The sequence below is a fragment of the Clinocottus analis genome, unplaced genomic scaffold, assembly GCF_023055335.1.
Source record: "Clinocottus analis isolate CAN_PGR_092001 unplaced genomic scaffold, fCliAna1.0.p SCAF_23, whole genome shotgun sequence".
NCBI lineage: Eukaryota > Metazoa > Chordata > Actinopteri > Perciformes > Cottidae > Clinocottus > Clinocottus analis.
Genome location: NW_027175965.1, coordinates 8,180,336 through 8,203,385, shown reverse-complemented (window position 1 = coordinate 8,203,385; position 23,050 = coordinate 8,180,336). Strand labels below are relative to the sequence as shown.

The 23,050-nt window shown below is 43.6% G+C and overlaps 1 protein-coding gene across 2 annotated transcripts; it reads left to right on the top strand.

Moving 5' to 3' along the window:
• Positions 1-657: 657 nt before the first annotated feature.
• Positions 658-11,235, top strand: arrdc2 (arrestin domain containing 2). 2 transcript variants are annotated; one of them, XM_068589782.1, is made up of 8 exons: positions 658-791; positions 1,633-1,887; positions 7,887-8,104; positions 8,197-8,299; positions 8,407-8,663; positions 8,783-8,945; positions 9,501-9,661; positions 9,930-11,235. In XM_068589782.1, exons 2-8 carry the CDS (start codon positions 1,638-1,640, stop codon positions 9,981-9,983), a joined length of 1,206 nt encoding a protein of 401 aa, XP_068445883.1. In that variant the 5' UTR covers positions 658-791; positions 1,633-1,637; the 3' UTR covers positions 9,984-11,235. The 2 variants fall into 2 exon arrangements, with proteins under 2 accessions (XP_068445883.1, XP_068445882.1); XM_068589781.1 differs by lacking the exons at positions 658-791; positions 1,633-1,887 and adding an exon at positions 5,814-6,420.
• Positions 11,236-23,050: the final 11,815 nt, after the last annotated feature.

The window sequence follows — 23,050 nt, the reverse complement described above, 5'->3', positions numbered from 1 at the left end:
ATAATGATCGTAAGAGGTTTGAAAAGCTGAGGCACATTATTTAAAAAAAAAAAACCGGCACAATGGTTGTTCAAATTTATAGTAGGCCACATTTTGTTTTGTTTTTATCCTTTTTCTTTTTGTACATTTAGCACATTGCTGTAAAACTTTGTGAAATACTTCTTTACATAGGCATTATGTAAGTATCTCATCACAGGCTACGTCTGTTCTATACTTTATTTCTGTATGTTTTCACAATAGAGAAGGAGAACATATGATTGAACCGTTTTCAATTGAAAACGACACAGTGCCTTCAAAATAAAAGCCTACACAAAAAACAACAAAAATCAAGTCGACGGTCCAATTCTAATTTATGCGTCTTTAAAACGTTACTTTACGAGAATCTGTAATAAATATGTTAATATTCTGCTCAACGATGTAAACAAGTGGGATGAAATTATAGAATAGAGAAGAAACACGGTAAAGGCGCTTTAAATGTGAAATGTATAGCCGGAAATCCCCCTTGCTATGCCGTACAGCCATTCCACGCTGTCCCCCCTCCTCCTCTTCCTCTTCTTCTTCTTCCCTCCTCCTCTTCCTCTTCCTCTTCCTCTCAGAGCTCGGCTGTCTCCTCAGTGGTAAAGTGGGCGGACGTGACTCGCGTGCTCTCTCAGTGGCGTGAGACACAGAAACAGAGCTGCTGTGTCTCTGGCCGCTCAAACTTGTCTCGTTTATAAAAGGCTGGGCTTTGATTGACTGAGCAGTCTGGCTTGTTGTCTCCAGAGGAACACGACGCTGCTGCAGTGCTGCCGGTGAGTTTAAAATATATATACATATATATATATATATTGAACATCAACTCGACGCTCACAGCTGTATTCATAAAACGTCGTCGCGGCTCTCAACCCTGATTGGCTGAGACCCGTCAAGGAAATTCATTAAAAAAATAAAAAAAACATGAACACACACCGGCCGGTTAATTAACAGAATATTTAAAACAGTGTTAGACTTAATAGTAATCATGATGTCAGTTATTATTACAATATCTACGTTTTGTTGACTGAAAGTAGACGTTCAGTTATTGCTCTTGTTTGACCTCATATGCTCTCAGACTGAATTTGTTCACCTATTTGGCAAATGTGTTTTTTTTGTGCTTATGTATTGGTGAAATGTAAAACTGTGTCTGCATATCAGAAAACTTACTAGTAACCGTTTTTGTTTGTCAGGTAGTTCAAGATCAAAGAGAAACATGTTACATTTAGTTGTTATCTTATTGCACATTTATACAAACAGTAGCTACTTGCAGGGCTCTGGCATGTCAGAACCACCCAACTACACCAACAACACAATATACTAATACGAATAGCAAAATATATCAATGTGTTTCATTTCTGTACACCATGTATTTGTTGATAATGGTTTATTTAATAAGGGGACGGTACACATTAATAAAAACATTTCTGTAAAAAGTGCCGGAGTTAGCCAAGAGGCTATTTTCCATCTGTAGTCCCGAGAGGCAGATGTTAAAAAATGAAAACAAACAGAAAAAAAAAGAAATATACAAGACATGCATGCAGACAGACAGACAGCAGACAACAGACACGGTGTTACTGCCTCAGCCTTCTCAAACTGCTGAACTGTCTCCCCTTTAAGGAACGATGTTGAAGTCCATCAAGTCTTTCAAGCTGGAGCTGGATGGTCCGGCTGATGCAGCGTTCACCGGCGGGGAGGTGGTGTCCGGCCAGGTGGTCCTGGAGCTCCGGAGGGACACCAGGGTGCAGTCGATGAAGGTGCAGGGCAGAGGGGTGGCCACGGCCCACTGGCTGGAGAACCGGGGCATGAACTCCGTCTATAACGACTACACCTCCAAGATCACATACTTCAGGAAGCGACAGCATCTGATCAGAGGTCAGTGGTTAAGCCCGTGGATGGTGCTAAAACCCCCGTATGGTTAATATAATCTGTGGGTTGAACTATATTTATTTTAAAAGTGCTTGTTCGGGGGAAGACTACAATTCAAAACTGACTTGAAATAACCTGTCAGCTACGATTATTTGAACATTGAGAACAGTGCCTTCTTTTTTTATACAATTGGGGCCTTTTATATATATACTTTGTACTGACCTTGTTGTAGTTTTTGTCTTTTCTTTTCGTCTGCTACTGTATCAGCGTCTCATTATCGTAAGATATCGTCCATCACTGTAGCTTTGCTGTGATATACATAGTAACTGTGCATCAGCATGTATTGCAGCTGGCTGACATAAAGGTTCTGTCTCCAGTCTGAATAATGTGGTATAAAACTGCTGATTTGCTCTTTAATGTGCCAGCTGGTAGCCACTGCGTCTTGGAGTTGCTGTAGTTTGCAAAAATAAATAAAATAATAATGCGTTGCATTGAAACCAGGGAGAGAAGTCAACACTGGCTCGTCCAGATACATCTGCGAGATAACTTATCCTAACATTAAACACCAAATAAATTACTTAAACACAGGCAGTTTACTGATTGCTGTGTTGTTCAGGACATAAAGCCGTCCCCCAGTGTGGAAGCAGACAGCCAAAGAATACAGACCAAAGTAGTGGAGTAAATAAACTGTAGCGGGTGGTTAATGTTTCATTAGATGCTTCGTAAACAGTATCTGGTTTGACTTTACCTGGTCTGGTTGGACCAGTAAATACTGTATGAATGGCCGTTAGAGCCTTGCAGTCTCAGATAAGAGCAGGGTTTGTGTTGTTGTTGCGTTTGCAGAATACACAAATATGTGGAAATGAGTTGCTGTAGTTTGTCTCATTGCTGCTGCAACATGTGTGTGTGTGTGTGTCTGCTGTGGTTTTAAGTGCATTAGGGACGTTTTTGTATGTGTTTTTTTTTTTTAGCCCACACTTCAGCCTAAATAAAACGATATGGTATGAAATATTAAACCTGTCATTTACAGAGCTGAAATGTATATATTTTCTAACTGCTACCTTTCTCAGACCGGCATAAAAAATAGAAATAAAAACATTACCGTAACTTGATGATGGGAAATCTGCACCAATCTGTCTGTACAAATCCTTCTTGTTTATCTGCAGACTTCCTTTGAGTAAATTTGGAGCCACAATGATACGTTTTTTTTTCAAATGCAGCTGGTTATCAAGTACCAAAATAAATAAGATATGAAATAATAATAAACATGCGCCTGACTCTTCTGCCAATTTTCTGGATTGTGGACAATTGCTACCGGCAGAGAGGCGACGGTGCTGTCAGTGTGTGAGTGGTTTGACCTGCAAATGTCTCTCAGACTGTCAGTCTGTGGAGACCAATGTTATCTGACAATCAGTCCAAGAAACAAACAGAAGAAATAACAGTCCTATTTTTGCAAAGGCTTCAACCTTCTCATATAAATATATGTATAAAATCTAAATCCTCTCAGGAACATAATCGGTTGTATTGACTGTTAGTTTTGCGTGTGAAAGCCATCGGGCTTGCAGTGAATATAAATGCTGACAAGTAGAGAAAAAAAAGGATGTTGCGCTTGATTCTGTTTACGTTGGACAAGAAGCGAGGAGAACGGGGAGCAGAAGAGGAAGAGGAAGGTGGAGCTGTTTAATATTAGCGGGACGCATTGTCAGGGCGACCGTGAAAACAACACGCGCTCCGCTCGGCCCTGTTCTCCTTCGACACGCAGCCTGTCGCCGCCGCTCTCCAGACATTTCACACCATGACGTCATTTTCACCTCGTTTGTCTTTTTTTATCGTCTCATAAGCAATCTTTTTGAAGCAGATTGTTGTTCCTTTTTAATGTATCCGAGAGTCGGTCCAGTTTGAGCAGAAACGGTTGTGTTTTTGGGAATCGTTTCAGGTTTTTTTAGGAGTTGTTGGTTGTTTCTCATGCAAATACCAGTAAGGAATTAAAAGGCCTTAAGCCCTGCTTTGCTCTCAAGTATAGAGTGCTTCAATGTTAATATTTGATCAACAATGTTGTGCAATCAGCTGGCCTTTGGGTAAACAAGCAGAAACTTGTGGGGATGAATGTTTGCTTTAGCCTGCTGCAGTGGTAACCGTCTTCCAGTATGAATTGGGGGTGATCATACAGAGTGGGAGCGTTTATCAGGCTCATCCTTCTTCGCTTACGCCCGCATGTTGGCCTTATCAGGACCGCGCGGCAGGGAGACCTGGTCCAGCTACGCTGCTGCGCCTGCTCTCCAGCAGGTGGCGTGCTGGGCTATATTCCACTCCAGGTCACAGTCACCTCCTGCAAAAACTGACAATGATAACCAAAAATGACAGAATATGATAATATGAGCTGCTGATGAGAAGCTGATTACACCCATAGGAAGATGTAGGGAATCTATTTGTAGTTTCTACTTTTATGCTAACCTTCAAGGAGTATGTTAGCAGTGAGGGGGATGCTCATTTAGAAGAAAAACCCAGAGGCCTAAATGCAGTTTTCTGTTTTCTGTGAGCACTGTCTTTCCCCAGATTCACACACATCTCCTGTCCTGTTCAGGCGGCGTAAAAACATCCTGGTCGTCCTGCAGCCGTTGCTCTCTGCCTCCACGTCGCCAGTTGGTGGCACTGATGAGCTAACTTCTTCGGAACAAAGGAGTAAACAACTTTGTTTTTCTGAGAGCAGACTTGATTTTTGTTCCCTTTTTTTTAATAATTGAATGATGAGAGTAACCCGGTTTAAAATTTAAGTCGTGTTTTTTGTGGGTGGGGTTTTGTTTAATTCACTGCAGCGGCGTTTGGGAAGAACAAATGCATTCGGCTCTGATTTTGCTTTTGTTTGCAAATGTTGGAAGTTAAGTTGTTGAGAAAAGTCTGTGTATGTGCTTCATGATTCAAAAGGCCTACTAGTCCCCATGTTTTCATCTCACAGGGATTTCCTTGCGTGGTGTCCCCTTTTTTTATTATTGGAGTATAACTGCAGTTGTTTTTCATAAGTGGATTCGGTGGCATACGTTGCATGCTTGTGGAGCTGTGTGGTTTCCACATGTGCCTGAGCTGTGAAGTGGTATGTTAAAAAAAAAAACATGGAAGAAGTAGAGTAAACAGCTTTTGGTACAGAGTGAACTTTTTCCCTCTGAGCTGTGCAGGGCGGATCTCTGCCAGACGGAGGCATGTTCAGTAAGTCTGTTTTCTTCTCAGAACCTGTAACCATCAATCACCAGCAGGCCCTGTTTTCCTCTCTGCTGCCTCCACACCCAGTCTGCATGTTTATTATGCTGCTTTCAGGCCCGGTCCGGAAATATGGGGATTTGTTTTTGATGAATGTTGCACATAAGTTGGAAGTAGGACTGACAAAGTAGGAGTTTTTTCTTGACCCCGAAGTTGTCAAGATGTCATTCTCAAGTGTGTTACATTTCAACCTGAGGTCGTAAAACGTGTGTGTTTTGTCATTGTTTACGTCACGACGTTGTTTTGTTCTCGGCCTTTGTCCGGACTTGTTCTAATGCCTTGTTTCTGTTGTTCCTCCTCTTACACCACGCAGACAGCCTGTTAATATCTTCTAATATAGTCTATGATTGATATACAGGAAGAAGAAAAAAGAGGTGATAATTGAAGGTTGAGCAGTAAATGAAGGCCCCGATGAGATTGTTGTTATACATGCAACAAAACAACAACCCACCAAAAAAGTAATTTTGTGACACTTGTCACAAAAGGCGGCGAGCTTGGTCACACACACACACACACACACACACACACACACACACACACACACACACATACAGAGTAGAGTGTTTTATCGTTGCAAACCGCTGCTGTAGTGTTTGTTGAAAAGTCTTCTCCGTTTCCCTGTTTGAAACTTTCCTGACTAGTTTTGTTGTTGTTTTGACCGAAATGAATAAGCCACATGCAGCCACATGTCTTACGTCACAAGTGCAGCACTGAAAAGTCTGTCCCACGGAGGATCACCTGAAGGCAGCACCAGCCTTCAACCCTGTGTGTGTCTCTCTCTCTCGAGGCCTTACATAATGCATTTGGAGAACCCGCCCACTTTCTCAGACTGCAAATAGGGCCGACAGACACAAGGTGCTCCACAGTTTGAGCTTTAACCAAGTGAATGAAAGTCTTCCGCAGTTTTGAGAACACTTTTTAAAAAAATATATATATATAAACTGCGGATAACAAGAACACAGGATACACTCACGTTGCGTTGGAGAGGACGTTGCACAACCCTTGCAGACATGATTTTCGACAAGTTGAAAAAGTTTGACGTCGTCTTCGACTCCCTGGAGGTGGACTGTCCTCCGGTGTTCAGCAGCGGGGACGTGGTGTCCGGCCGGGTGGTGGTGGACCTGTCCGGGGAGAGCCGGGTGGAGTCCCTGAAGCTCCACGCGGAAGGTTTCGCTAAAGTCCACTGGACCGAGTCCCGGTCCGCCGGCTCCAGCACCGCGTACACCCAGAACTACAGCGACGAGGTGGAGTACTTGAACCGGAGAGAGGTGCTGCTGCAGGCAGGTCAGTCCGCTCTGCAGGCGCTGTGCTCGGGGTGCGAGAGCACCGACTGTGCGCCCTTGTGTCCGTCTGTAAAGCTGTTGTCAGCAAGTGGAGGAGCAAAACTAGCGTGCCCCTTTTCATTGAGGATATGTCACACGATTGAGACAAGAGGGAAAGTGGTTTGCTTGGATGGGAACACTGGGTTGTGTGTCTGCAAGCTGGGAATAGTGTTTCATAATGAAGTGTGAGAGTTAAACGGATCATGAGTGCTTTTTCTGGTTGTATTCATGTCTGGTGTGGGTCAATTCTAACTTTTGGGTTAGCTTTGACTTTATTCTTTAAAAAAAAATAAGACTGGATTACCCAATGCTTTAAATGAAGTCAAACATCACTTTAAGAGCCTTTCGAGAGCTGATTTCTTTGTTTGCTACTTCCCTGAAAAAGTCAAACTGAGCACACAGATTCAGAAACTGCAGTAAACAAGCCCTCAGAGGTCTGGTCATTCATCGACAAAGGCATTTTTTTAGTACCATTTGTTCTTTTTTCTCCCATGTGAGAAGTTATGTTGTTAGTCATAACTCAATATACAATTATAAAAAAGCCACTCCTATATATATGAAGAGAGCAAAATGTGTTGCAACAGCTGTCTTTGCACTCATTGTGACAGCATCTGTTGAATAAAAGTCCTGACGGAAGACTTTTCCTCCTTCGAAGAAACTCCAGGGTTGTTTTTCTGCACGGTGGTGTGGCAGAGCCTCAGCTTTTTGCCTTCATTCATCGAGTTATTTTGCTCTTGACTGTGTAGACATTCAAATCACACTCAGGGCTTTGCCAGTTTTTATGTTTTCTTGCAATGTTTAGTTAGTATGTTTTTGATTTTGTATTTTATTAAAAAACACACGGACGAAGAATGTTGGTGATGTTCAAAAGTTCCTTTTCTGTGCACATAAACTCACAAGAGAAAGCTCATAACAGCCTACTTGACCTATTAAGAGGATTACACAGTGACAGTATTGTTATTTTAATCAAGAAGGAGCTTCCAGCCAACAAAGGGAACCTAAACGCAAGAGTCGGTTAAACGCAAACACGTGTTCCTGGACCTGTGCAGCAAGGGGGAGAGCGAGAAAAACAGTGCAGTTGAGACGTGCTATATAATACAGCTTGAGGAAAACATGTTCTCAGTCAGCACAATGGAGGAGGTCCCGCCCCTCTGAGCAAGCGCTGAAGCCATGTGATTGCACAGAAAGACAGAGAGATTTCTATTGCAGCGAGTCACGCTTTTAAAATCTGTTCCTACTCGCTCACGATGTCAACTCCATTTACGTGGATTTCTAAAGAAAACTCGACGTCACATATAATTAGATAATCCATCCCAGTCAAGATTTAGACATCTTTTTAAGATTGAATTGCGCCGCCAGACAATCGCCGAAACAACAAGTGAATGAACTGTAACTTTAATTTCCATCTTTTTCATCTCCTCCCTTCAGATAATGGTGAAGTGTCCATCCTCCCTGCCGGCAGACATGAGTTCCCTTTCAGCTTCCAGCTGCCCGAGGAGACGCTGGTCACCTCCTTTGAGGGGAAACACGGCAGCATCCGCTACTGGGTCAAAGTGAAGCTGCACCGGCCGTGGGCCACCGTCAGGAAGATCAAGAAGGAGTTCACGGTCATCGAGCCCATTGACATCAACACGCCGGCCTTCCTGGTGAGCGCCTCCGCCCTCACGTTTCATGATGTATATCATTACACTCTTCGGGATTTTCCGTGTGTTTTGATGCACTTTTTCCTCGATCGCAGGCGCCACAGGCCGGAGCGAAGGACAAGATGGCTCGGGCGTGGTACCGCAACTTCGGACAGGTGTCCATAAGTGCAAAGATCGACCGCAAAGGCTACACACCAGGTGAGGGACTCCCACCGAGAAAAACGCCCTCTTTAAAAAACACACACTTTTTTTAGGCCAGATTAGATGCGTCTGCAATTTCTAACTATGCTTTCCCCTCTCCCCAGGTGAGGTGATACCCGTCTTCGCGGAGTTCGACAACTCTACCTCCAGATCGGTCGTGCCCAAAGCCTACATCACCCAGACGCAGACGTTCATCGCCCGCGGCACCATGAAGCAGAAGCGGGCGGTGGTGGGCACGCTGTCCGGCGACATCGTGGGGGCCAGATGCAGGGAGACGTGGCACGGTCGCGCCATAAAGATCCCGCCTGTGGGCCCCTCCATCCTGCAGTGCCGCATCATCAAAGTGGAGTACATGCTCAAGGTGAGCTTTTATTTCTTTTTCGGGAATTCAAACGCTGCATTTCCCCTCCTTTTTTGTGCACGCTGCTGCGGCACCTTACCCCGATTTCGCTAAAAGTTTCCACGCGTTCCTTCCACCAGATTTGCGTTGATGTTCCCGGGTCGTCCAAGCTGTGTCTGGAGCTGCCGCTGGTCATCGGTACCATCCCTCTCCATCCCTTCGGCAGCCGGACGTCCAGCGTCAGCAGCCAGTACAGCTGCAACCTGGAGTGGCTGCGCATGGCCATCCCCGAGCAGCCCGAGCGTAAGTCTCCTTTTTTAATACCGCAGCGACTGACCGACGGAGATGTGCAGGTCTCGATGTGCAGAGGAGCTCGGTTACTAAATATAGACGCAAACGCGACAATCTTTTTCTTGATTGTCCTTTGTTTTATTACACATGTGGGATTGTTGGGAGGTCTTTTTCAGGCCGGGCAGATCAACACATGATCCTCAAGAGTGAGCAAAAGCAGTACAGACTCACTATTGTCTTGTTTCACCGTTTATATAATCTGTAGCTATTAATGTCCAAAGATATTTGCACTTAAGGTCTTGCAAAATAGCAAAACAAATTCACGAAGAAAACAGTCTGCATACTGAGCATCACTGATGGCAAAATGCCAGTCGGATGCCAACGGTTAGAAACAAAGGATTTGATTCAGCAAAGGTCAAATCAGTGTTTGTTAGTGCAAAAGTCGGCGAATGTTAAGTTGTTTTTCAAGAGTTTTAACTCCAGCGATGACTTAGCAGCTTAATGTTTGGACTCTTACTGCTCCGTTTGGTCCGAGCGGAGGACTTATCCTGCCTCTTTTCCCTGCAGCTCCTCCAGATTACTGCTCCGTGGTGACAGAGGAGGAGGCCGAGCAGCGTAACACTGCGGTGGTCCCGCAGCCCGCCGAGGATCTGAGTGGGATTCTGGAGCGCCCCCTCATGGCGTTCCTCCAAGAGTTTCGCTTCAGACCTCCGCCAGTGTACAGCGAGGTGAGTCACCAGACGCTGGAAACGCCTCCCCTCCATTTAGTTGTTTTTATTGGCATACGAGCATGTTTGTGTCGATGAATAGAACATCCCCAAGTTTTTTTTTCTCCTGTCAAAGACATTTGAGCTCACAGCTGAATTTTGTAACTACGTAAAAACAAACCTCTGGGTATCGGCTGAAGGATGTTTTGCTCAGACAAGATAATCTGCTTACTTAACCGTCATCTAATGTGTCTTTTTTCTTTTGTTTCCTCCCTTTTGTTGCCTACAGGTCGACCCCAACCCTCAGCCTTTAAACATGAGACCTCGCTGCATGACGTGTTGAACCATGAGCCCCGCCCTGTGCGTCAATCAACTTAACTTAAAGAAACAAATCAAGAGATTTGTCTTCTCCTGGATTACTACTCTCCGATAAACGGCACCTGGTCTCAGCGGAGTGTCGCGGATCGGGACTGGAGCCGCGGAGCGTTCAGGAGACGGAGCTCACGGGAACTTGGACGTCCGCGGAGAAGCCGCCACTCTGTTTCCAGTCCGTGAAGAAAAGTGAAACTCTTTTCCTGTTCGGTTACGAGCAAAGTAGCTTCTCCACAGCAGTTCCTGTCCTCCCACGAGTGATTTTTCTTTGGCTCCTTTTGATGAAGCGAGTTGCAAATATCTCACAATCAATGATTCCCTCATGTGACGTGAATTTTAGAAATTTAAGGAGTGTAGGACATAGTGGGGGTGAAAGATCACTTGGTATTTTGTAAGGTATGCAAGTTGCACTTATCGTGTTTAAAAAGCGCTCTGGGAAAACCGACGTGTTTAATACGTTGTCATAATTGATGAGCGTTAAAAAGGTGCAATCTTAACTTTACAACTCGTCTCGTCCTGGTAACACAGTAGCTTTTAACGACCTCCATTGCTATGCATCGTGTGACGAAGTGGCGACGATTTCTACTATTAGTCGAGCACATACTGTATCATGTGTCGGTTGTCGAGTGAGCAGATGTACAGCACGTACTTTATGTATGCAGGTCACAATATGTAAAAGGGAAAAACACATGTGACATAAATATCTGCAGTTGAAGATTGCATGAGAGCTTCATGGAGTCATTCTCTCATGGAGGTGAATACAGTTGAATGTTTTCTGCAAGAACTCTGAACCAAAACGTTTGGCTTGTATGTGGACGGATTCAGAGAGGTGTGTTGATTGTTAGTTGTCGGACAGCGTTGAAATAGGATGAGCATTTTGTGTATTAAGCTGCACGAGGCGCTTAAGAGTAGCTCTCTCGGCTGCGAAACAAAAGGAGGAGGAGGACGTGGAGACCTCTTAGCCACGTGGTCTGGAGCGTTTGATGGGAGCCAGATGCCTCTGTGCTGTGGGGCGCTACGCGACGCTCCACCGGAACAGAGCTCGGCAGTCAAGACGAGCCTTAAACTGGAGATGCCACTGAGATGTATGGACAAAGAACATTCCAAAAACTCGCCTATTTTTTCTCTTCTCCTACTTCCAAAAAGACTGTAAGAGTCTGAAAGAAGACTTCGGGGGGTTTGCTGTGCGACTTTAGGTGGCATGCACTGAAAAAAATAACAAATATATATATTTTTTTATACAAATTGTAGATTCACAATTGTGTCAAGTTTTGTAATCTGTTTTTTTCAAATAAAAAAAGAAGTTTCCTTTCAACTGTCTGACTTATTATGCGAGCAGAAGAATGTGTAGGAGAAATGGCCGCGGCCTGTGTTTATTATCATGTTGCGTGCCAGTGAGTTGGTTCACCATGTTCAACAGGATGAGTCAACACGATATCATTGCCAAAGGCAGGGTGAGCAAGGAAAACCAGCTACGATTTAAAAAAGACAATAATTATGGACTGACGCTTTGCACATGTCACGTCTAATATTGAGCACTTGCGCAATCCCTTATTTTTTTTTCTGGCTTCATCTCACCAAATCTTGCCACATTGAGTTTAATGTGGATCTCATGTAGTGTTCTCTTGAACACATTGTAATTTGTTTCCATGAATATTCAACGGATTCCAGTTATTTTTTTCCACATGTAAACACATAAAACATAAGACTGAAGCTGCGGCTCATCTGCGTCTACTGTTACACAAAGTTATGAACGGGGCCAAAGGTCAAGCTGAAGAAATTCTCTTAAGTTTATTCAGCGACTCGTCCAAAAGTAGACAGATTTTTAGCACGGGGGCACATGAAGACATAAAGCTTCAGTCAAAATATTTTAATCTTCGTGTTGGTGTCAATTTCCCAAGACTGTCAGACCAACCTACTTTCAAATGAAAGTAAATAATGCTGGTAATTTAATCCCCATAATACCACAGATTACGTTGCTTTTAGCTGCTTCAATGTGTGCCATTTGTAATCTAAACATCTTGAATTGTGATCAGTGAATGAGACATAAACCGGCACAGAGACATCAGGAGTCTCTCACGAGGAGTTGCAGTATTGTAGCGTCACCTTACTGTGATCACAGCGATGACGAGGCACGACAGAAGAGAAGATCAAACCTTTGTTTTGCTTCGAGGACAGACGCCACAGATGGCATGGAAGAATGAACCGGGGCGCTCATGAGGGGGTTCGTCTTCTGTTCAGGACGGCAGCGAGAGATATTCACCAAGAGACCAAGCTAAAGTTACAGCTTCAAATCGCTCCGTAAACCTGTAACGAGTGCAGAATCGCATCTTTTAAAATGTCAGCTAAGTCTTCACACAAAGTAGAAACTGAGTCCATTTTTGTGTTTTCTGCAGTGAGCACTTTTAACATCGATACTTATTGTAGATTTGGATTTTTGCTGTACTTGAAGGTTTAATATGTGACATCCAGAGCATTAATAGAGCAGCAATCAACTTCTATCTAAAAGATACAGTGTAGAGAGTAATGATGGTATATATATATATATATATATATATATATATATATATATATATATATATATATATATATATATATATATATATATATATATATGTTGTCTTCCAAGCTTCTGTGTGCTCTGTTCACATCGCCGGTCCGGTGCGTGGGAGTGTGGCCTGCTGGCTGCCTCATGGCGGCCGCTCTGCGCTGATCTCATGGCCGTTTCGGCTGACGGCGCCGACCCGACCGACGTGTGCAGAGAACATGAAGTTCACGGCTCAAGCACTGTGGGGTCTGGCGCTGTAAAGCACGTACAGATATTCATGGTGCATTACGGAACGGCGACGAGATTAAATAGAGTTCAGACGGCCGCCACAGTTGTTTACTTTGCAGTGTCTGAGGGGGGAGGGTTAAAGTGCATTGTGTCTTGGTGGAAGACAATGGAAACTGTAGATCAGCAGACGGCATCTGTTGCACCTCCTGCACGTCTGGACAAGGGGTTCCTTGTGGTGTTTTTGAGGATCTAATCAGAGAGGGTATAGAAAACTAGAAAGGTTGTGACTTGGGGCTTTAAAAATAAACCTCACTCAGTGCACTTGCGAGGGTTTGGTGTGAGTCATTATAAACTGCTGTTGTTCAGAGGTTGTTGGCAGGCTGCTGAACGCCCTGCAGTAGCGCCACTAGCCGATCACTTGGCTCAGACTCGCCTCACCTCCGCGGGCCAATCAGCAGTCAGGACCCGACCTTCTTTACGGGTAATTAGAGCGCGTTCAATCTGAGGACGTTACAGATGACTTGTTGAGTTTCAGACACTGCAAAACACACAACGCATGACTAACAGCTGCAACATGTCAGATACCTGCCAAGTGGCAGCCTCAGGACACAATCAGGTGATTTGTACACACACACACACACACACACACACACACACACACAACCCAGCTGTGTGTGCATTTTATTCAGGATGTGGTCAGGCTTTTTGCTGACTTCCCATCGTCAGCTGATGTCGGCTGCGTGTTTCATGCAGATATATTCTTGATGTTTCCTGCCCTGAAATGTCGAGACAAAATTGTGCGTGCTGCACGGTGGTGTCGAGGGTAACACTGTCACCTCACAGCCAGAGGGACCCGGGGTTCGATTCCCACAATCCCAGCTGGTCAGGTTCACACAGTAATGTGTCACTAGCATCCGTTGTCTTATAAAGCTCCATTGGTACCCATTTCTTTTGTAGATATATCACTGAATAAGAAATATACCCAATCAGGACCAATTCTAAAAAAACTCGCCAAACTTGCTGAGGAAGTCAGTCGTTCTAATGCTTCTTTTTCCTCTTTCCTTTCTTACGTTTAAAATCATTATCGGCTCACATTCCTCACAGATCCCGACAAGACCAGAGGGGAACGGTGGCAGACAAACCAAAACAAGACTTGCTTTTCATGCAGTGGCATCTGAAAGGAAGGACACATCGCCGGGTCGTCCTGGAGGACATCATGGGCCTTTGTTATGGAGGGGGATGCGGGGAGTTGTGTTGGGTGTTTAGGTGTGCAGATTGGTCCGTGGTCAAATCCAGTTCTGTTTTGTCTTTAGGGCCAAAGAGTCGACTTCAGTCTCCGCTCTGTCCTCGTGTGCTTTGGAGTCGTTCCACTGGGAAAACAAATCAGTTTTCTTTGCTGTTGCATGTCTAATATTTTCATGATGGCTTGTCAACACAAAACTGGACCAAGAGTCTCTTCTGGCCATGTGACACACACACACACACACACACACGGGCCGCTCAGTCCTGCTTGTACGTATGGGGGGCTGTGACATCAAGACGTCAGCGAGAGTTCAGATGGACGCCCTGTTGATGCGGGAGGGAGCGGGGAGATCGGCTTGCAGCTCCCCTCCCTTCTCAAGGCTTCATGGAAACCAGTGTAACTCCAGAGGGGTCACGAGAAGACGGAGCGCCGCTACCCAGAATATTCTGGAAGGGGGGAAATATTACCATGTAGGAACAAACAACATCCCCAAACAACTTGCAAAAAAAAAGAGCAGCTTTGTGTCGCTCTGCTCCTCCCACGCTTGTGATTCAGGGTTCCACTAAATCTACTTGTTGCTTTGTGTTGTTATGATCTGTCTCTTTGTTCCTGGGCTCTGAGGAGCTCTTTGTTGTGAATCTTCCTCTGAACAATGGAGGCGCCACACGGAGCCCAAAATGCATGATGGGATGGATTTTTTTACTAATAAATCAATCTTCAGTAGCCACAACTTGATTTCATTAGACATACAAGCAAAAGGTGACGATCTGAGTCTCAAATCGTTTAAATCAACACTGATATTTGGTCTATTTATCGTTTTTTAGTTAAACACCTCCCAGACAGTTTATTATTTTGTTGACAGTGTTTTTGACAGTGAATTACTGCAGCTGCTGCTCCCTCTATGATGGGTACATTTTGATTTAGTCCATAGTAAAACATTACTGTCCTGTAAAAAAAAAACAAGCGTCTCAAAAACAATTTTTTATGAGCTCAGAAAAACAGCTGTTTTCAACTTTGTAAAGATATTTTTTCCAGATAATCCAGTGTGTTTTTAAATGTAAAACATATCCCTCTTAAAAAGCAGGAGTGTTTTATTAATCCATAACACTGAAATATTCAAAATCACCAAATTTACGGGCTGCCGAAGACGCTTGTTTTGAACTGAACAGCGACATAAATTGAAAAGTGGAATATTGGCTGAATCAAAACACACTTTAAATCCAAACTAACTAATTATCCGACTTCCTGTCGAGCTCTTGTGAGCCACATCAAAAGAACCTAAGTATAGTTTGTAGTCAGCGCTTAACTCCAAACACACAAGTGCACAAATCGCTTCCCTCTGTGTTCAATGTGCAGAAGGCATATGCAAGTTATTTCCCCTCCCATGCTAAGATGCACGTGGCCGGCCTGTTTTGCTGGGAGAGCTGGCCGCCTGCCAAGCGGTGCAAGGAGAACCGTTCTCCTCCATAATGTGACGAACATGAAAGCAGCGTTCAGGAATGTATTTTTCTTGGAAAGAACGCAAGATTAGCACATAGCTCTCTCAGAGCCGCGGAGCAGAAAAACAATGGTGTGTGTGTGTGTGTGTGTGTGTGGAGGGGGGGGGGGGGGGGTGTAAGCTGATGAGACGAGTATGTTTTCACTCGAGTGACTTGAATGCGTCGCTCGCTCGCCTCGCCTTTCCAAGGGCCGAGAGAACACCGTGTCCCATGAAAGCCAAAACAAGTCGGATGTAAATACTCTCGGAGCAGAAACGGGTGTGGCAGATCTCGGTGTCAGATATCTGGGATAATGCTGAAATGTATAGAAGAAGGAGGAGACTTTAAGATCAAATCTGGCCTCCAACAGCAGGCAGTTGTGTTGTGTGTGTGTTCCTGTCGCCACATGTGTCACAGTTACGTTCGCATTGTGTGTTTCAGATTCAAGAGGTTGATAGCGAAACACTATTATCTCAACAGTATCTCATCAGAGTCGAGTGTAAAATCGTCTGGTTCTACACGGCAGCGCAAATAATCACATTTACACTTCTGTAGATTATCAAGCCCTCTTCTGGGAGGAGAGCGAGTTTGTTTTTTTACACACCGTGGACTGGATGTGTCATCTCGGTCATGTGAAAGGAAGAGAATTGACTGAAATCAGCGCCAACTATTTTTAATGTCGTCCTCTATGATTCTGTGCCAGCTGCTGTTCCAGGTTGTTGAGACTGGTTTGATTGCTTTGAACGTGGCCTTCGAGTGTTGTGGGGAGGATCGGCCGTATAATCAGAGCTGGTGGAAACAATAAAGGAGATACTGGTACTGGTACGCACCCTTTTGTCCACATGTAGATATCAATTCAAATCCGAAAAGACGACACAAAGGGACATCATGTTGGAGCTGCATTTGATAAACATGTTTATGCGTTGACCCTGTTGTTTAGATGTATCTATAGATAGGTGCAGGGCTCTGTAAATAGCAGCCAATCAGAGACATTTCATAAGGATCCATATACAGGACGTTGGCACTGTTGGTTTAAAGGATAGCGTCACATGTTCCAAGGTGTCGCTTCCTGTAGTCGTGCTTCCTGTTCATACCGGCTGGTAGGACATGTGCACATGTTTTTGTATTTGTGCAAAAATGCATTCAACATGTTTCATGAAGATAAGGAGGCAGTTAAACATGTCAAGTGATTATCCCAGGGCATCAAACATTTTGGCGTGGCTCTTGACATCTGATGTATGAGATGCACCTGGCTCAGGTAACTCAGTTGAAAAACCATAACGTTAATATTTGACACTGAGAAACTTATCTGTGAGTGTAGTGTAGGTAATTTACAGATGATACACGGATGATAGGAGCGGATGGATGAGACAAACCTTGTGTCCCGTCCAAAACCAGCAGCTTGTCGATGTTTTCACGGCGTTTAAATTTCACTTTGCGACCTTTGCTGCCAAAATTTAATGAAGTATTTTTTGCTTAATTTCAAAACTTGTTTTGTGCGTCATTGTTTGATGCACTGGGCTACCCGACGTGTCCGAAAAAAGGACGGCAAAGGGGCCTGACCCAGAATCAGCATGTGACAAATGGGTTGTTTTTGAAGAGGACTTGAAGTGGATTTGACGCTTCAGATTTACTATCCCTCTTCCCCCGGCCTGGCTGCAATAGTGTTGTGGGTCTTGGTCTGAGACGTTGTTGTTTCTCATTTACAGACCTTTTCTCATAAGGACCATGAAGAGAAATTTGCCGAAATTGACAAAAAGGTGTGTATTGGAAGGAAACTCTACTCGTCTATTGTCTATTCAAACATTGTGAGCTGCAGACCTCTTGCCTCCGGGTGCTTTGTGTCCCATATGATGAAGGGAACATGCTCAACAGGTCCTGTAATATAATGCATACTTTATTATCCCACAAGGAAATGTGTCTTGGGAAACCTTTACCTATCTATTCTCTCTCTCTCCCTCTCTGATTTACTGTAGGAACTGAGGCTTACTGTACGCCTTGCAAAAGGCTCTTGAGAAGAGGATCATCTAAAAGCCTAAAATGTAAATGTTATTGCGAGTGTAATTTGATTCGACGTGTCTGGGGCTTGTTGTTGCCCCACCAGCAGAGGCTCCTTGTTTGGAGTGATGTGATCTGCAGAGGGGAGCTTCAACTCCCTGCAGGGAGCGACCATGGGCTGTGGTTGGTTGCAACATGAAGGGGTTGACGTTAAGCCGACCTGCAGGAAGAACGAGGAGCCGATGGAGAGCAGCAGGAAGAAAATGTAACCAAATGAATAATATGCGGCTTAATCATCTGTTGTGATATCTCTTCTTGTCATGTGTTCATAGGTCAGCCAGTTGAATCATTTAAAAGAGAGTCTAAGAGTTCAGTGCCAAGTCACTCCTATTCATTCATTGAAGTTTACACTAAGTAGAAACAATACCTTGAGGTCAAGCTTGGAGATTTTAAAAGCGTGACTTTAAAAAAGTTTTGCATTTCAAATGTGTCTATAAAGCGATGTTTAATTGCAGGAGTTATGACATGATGAGATTAGTGCATTTGAAGCAGTTCTCCATGAATTTTAACTCCTGAAGCAACTCTTAGAAAGCAGGCCCTGACCTGCATTTAGCTGTGTGCACACTGCTTTGCTCAAGAGCACTTCTGCAGACGTAAAAGACTAAAGAATGCCTTTTCTTTTTCAGAATGCTTTGATCAAATACAATAATAGGTGCTGTAATGCAGCTAATGATAATCCAAAGGAACCAACACACGACCATCTTGTACAGATCGTGACTGATCATAACACATTTCCAGTGTATAGCTCTGGTCTGTTACCGCTGACTCCCTGATATTTATTTAATTTCCATACAGCTGATGCTTTTAAAATCCTCCAGTTTTCATACCTGTGCCTGCACAAGTCATCCGTTTTACTGGAGTTCGACAATAAAGTAATAAAATACCTTGTATGGTGTCCTGCCCTTTGGACTAATTTAATGTTAGCTTAATGTAACTGTTGTGTAACTGTACACTATCTGGAATCCATTAAGCCATTTTCACTGACCTTGTTTTTTACGTGCACTATCTCAGGTGCGTTCCACCTTGCAGAAGGCTTGCAGGTTGTAAACTGGGCTTTGCAGAGCCATAAAGTTAACTGGTGTGTGAAGTTTAAACAGCCAGAGGGGGGATAAAACAAAGACTGAGATAAAGAAAGAGAAGACAATGGCTTTAAATGGCCTCTGTGTCACTGTCCATGCCCTGAAGTCAAATACATTCAATGTTTTTTTGTTTCCTTTTGAAACCACAGACACTATTCTTAGTCTTGGAGCGAACAGACGTGTGCATGCTGTGACCTGACTCTCATTGGCAGCTTCAAAACGTTGAATGAAGAGGATGAAGGCCTTGTTTGCTGTACATTTTGTTCTTTTCTGTAACCACAGATTGTCTTGACAAGAGGAAGTCAACACAAGCTTTACAAACTTTACTGTATCCACTTTGAATGGGGTGGAGTGACAGGCAGGGTTTAACTGTTCTTGTCCTTTATTCAGATATTCCCAGCTTGCCCTCCTTATTGAAATAAGCAGATGTGGGTTATTTAAAGCATCTTGAACTAAACTGCTGACAGACTTTGTGTTGTTGAGATGGCAAAGCTCCAGGTCTCAGTATCATTGCATCAGATGGCATACGTTCACACTGAGAGTAGCTTTTGTGAAGTTTTAGTTGTTTCAGTGGTCACTTCAGCACTTATTACTCCATGAAAAGCATCTCAAGCAGTCACAGGCAGTGTCACTACCAGTGCAATGTCAAAATGACGGCCTGAATGCCGCCTCTCAGAGCATCTAGCGTGACTGGAGACACTTTGCAAGCGCAGACTATCATGTTCCACATACTACTGACGTTACTGCCGCTCTGCCTTCCTTATCTTGTCCCACATGAAGCCTCAGCGCTGAGAGAGGAACAACAACTGGCTCTGAGGAGCGAGTTGTTTGTGTTCAGCACACCCCTCTGGAGAGGATACAGTGTCAGAGGTTTGTACAGACCGGCTGGGGTGTTTTTAAAGAACCAGTGCAGCAACCTTAGACTGCAACATGAGGTTGTTTTTGTCTCGGACACAAGTCTCGTCTGTTTCAAATCTCTTTTTGGAGGGATGAAAAGTAGCTGTGCGTACCAAAAACAAGATGATAGAAAAATCGATCAAACATTGGATGAAAGAACAGGAAAAGAACAAAAGCAGAATTACACGCAAAACATGTGTTTCTTTCATGCAGGTGGTCATATCTGAGAATTTGACCTATTATGATTAAAATCATCTTATTTGAGTCGAAAACATTGAAAATTCACATTCAGGTCTTCATTTGAATAGACTTAGTTTATTTTTGTCTGAAGATTTCTCTCAAATTCACCAACAGTTAGCAATAAATAATACCTCATTTGCATATATATCTATTGTGTATATATATATATATATATATATATATATATATATATATATATATATATATATATATATATATATATATATATATTATGTGTAAATATCTATCTATCTCTCCATTACAGTAAAATCATTGTTGTAATGTATGCAAATCAACTGGGGACATTTCATAGTGACATCTATTCGTAAAATATTTTACCACAACTAGTTGCATTGAAATTAAACTTAGTTAAGTTAAATAATCATCATCCACCATAATGGGCAAATACGCAAACATATTAACTCAATATTTACAATAAACCAATGTGATAATGAATAATTAACTCTTCACTTAATGAACAAAAGCCATAATATTTGCACATGTCTCTTAAATGTTCTTTGTTATGTTTGTGCTTTTTTTTCTCTTCTTTCGGCTCGTGCTGAGTTCCTGGAGTAACACATCCTCCGGCTTTTGGCGAGTGCGAGTGACTTTGTGGAATTACAGCCTGTTTGCCACCGACGGAGGAGTTGGAGAGAGTACAAGCCTCCCTCCCTTCCTCATGACCACAACCTGGTGGAGCGCCACCGCCGCTGTCCTCCCCTCCCCAGCCCTCCACCTCCACCTCCACCTCCACCTCCACCTCCACCCACTCACAGCAAACTGCTACTTCAGAGGAAGTCCTGCTGGTCCCGAGTCGAAGGGCAACAAAACAGGCTCTTCTCTCAGCTGGTAAGACGCTCGCCTCTCTGGCTCCCTCTCCCTCTCCCTCTCTCTCTCTCTCTCTCTCTCTCTCTCTCTCTCTCTCTCTCTCTCTCTCTCTCTCTCTCTTTATTCCTCCCTCCCTCCCTCCCTCTCAACTCTGTCCCTGTTTGTTTTTCATTGAAGGGAAAGACGAAACCTGCTGGGTGTGTTTTCGCCCTCTCTTGGCCAAGTGCCTGCTTTTAAAGCCCAGGTGTTGCCGAACAAAGGAGTCATCTTTCATAAAAACATGAGGTCGATCTCTGGGTTAGGCTGTAGGATTTGAGTGGAGGAGAGGAGAGGAAAGGAAAGGGGAGGGGAGGCTAACATCGCTGTCATCTTCAGATGTTTTCATCTTATAAACTGGTTGGACCGTCTCTCAGCTGCCACTCAAATAATCAAATAAACTTTGTTCTTCGTTGACGTAATCGTGGCGGCTTGTTTTTCACAATCTTCTCATGGCGGGAACGTTTTCTACTGAGTCATCTGAAACAAACTCAAACCTAAAGTTCACGTTCTGCCAAAACATGCGAGGAAACGCTTCTGGCTCAGAAGTGGAGCGGCTCGTCTTCAAGAGCCGCGGTCCGACCCCCGACTCCTCCAGTCCGCATGTCTTAAGGGAGACACATGAACCACACGTTGTTCCTGAAGGCCGCAACATGAGCGTGTGAATGTGTGTCATTGTGAATTAGCTTGCGTTGTGTTTGAATGCGTGAATGATGGCGTGTAGCATCCAGCGCTGTGGTGGGAAGACGAGAAGACGCTCTATCAATGCAAGTCCATTGACTATTTACCAACGAACGACACAGTTTTTTGACTGAAACTTCTTCCTAACAGGCCAAGACTTTGTTTTATTGTGATTTTTGTTGCAGATTATGATTTTTTAGGTCCTAATATTTCCAAAAAGGTGTCTTATTGACGGCTCCAGAAGGCTTTTTTGGGGAATCTGGCTCATATCATGGTGGATGTTCATTGTGTTTTTTTTTTGTTGCAGATATATGTTTTTTCACAAGACTTTGCTGAACAAATACATACAATAAACTCAAGTATTGGAAATAATTTGGGGTTCCTACGACGACTCAAACACAGAGAAAAAGAGGTCTGGAGACAAAATTGGTTCCACAGTTTAACAGGTTAACTCATTAAATAACATTTACAGGGAAATGAAACAATAATAATCTACTTTTGCTTGAAAAACTATTATATTTGATTATCGGAAATAGTTTCCGCCTCATTAATCAACTCATATCTAATCTAAATATGGTTTTTTTGTCAAACTGTAACTAAACTCGTTAGTATTTACAGGTGATCGAAGGTGCCGGGGACCAACTTCACTGTTGTGAACTTGTGTTTATGTACATTAACACCGTTTTAAGAAAGATTGTGTTCATATTTGTTCATTTCTGGATCCAGTTTAACATCTTAACAACGTGTACACTCTTTTTTTTAGGGTGGAAAACTGTCATAAATACAGAAACTGGGAACACGTTGGTGCCGTTCTTCTTTCAGTGGAGGACTCACACTGTGACGACTGTCACAGCTCATCTGTGTGTTTGGCCGTCTGGATCTCCTCATCTGGAAAGAAGGAACTCAGTGGGGAATATTTTGGGGGAAATGGAACTGGGAAAACAGATTTTAAACCCCTGATGTACCCCTCTGACACCCATCCGCCAGAGACCCATGGGAAACCCCAGAGCCCCGCCTCCTCCTCTGCTGCCGAAGCCAAAAACCCAGCTGGAGAGCGATAAGGTCACTCAGCTGATTTAATCCCCGGTCCAGGTCACATAAACACACAACACTGGGAAAACAACCAAGTTGAAGTCGATGTTATGAAGCTGAAACTACTCAAAGCTGCAGGAGAGGAACTTTATTTCTTGATATAAACTTAATCTTGAGGAGACAAGAAGCTCAGACATTGTCAAGAGTTATTTTTCCTGTTTGTCTCAACATGACTGGCTGTAAATTTCCTTTCCAGCACAAATCATCCCAAAGCTTTCCCTCAACCTGCAGGTTGAATGCGGTTTCATAGAAAGCGTTGCATCTGTCCTGCATTACACTGTGACGCAGCTCGGCTTGTTATCGTTCCCGACCAAACGTACGGCATCACAGACGTCTGAAAAACAACTGCGAGGGATTATGTAAGAAGTCTCTGGTCACGCAATAATATCACAAGACAGAATAATAATGTACTGATGGAGGGAGGGAAAGTAGGAGCAGGGAAGAAGGAAGGAATGGAAAACGTTATATAGTTTTATAGTATATAGTTCAGTCTTTGGGAAGAGATAGCAATTAAATATTATGAGCTATATAAATCATAAAGACAAGAATTTGAAAGTATAAACCTTCTCTAATGTCAAAGGCAAAAAAACTAACTTTCTTTATGAATGAAGATAAAAACACATTTTGCAA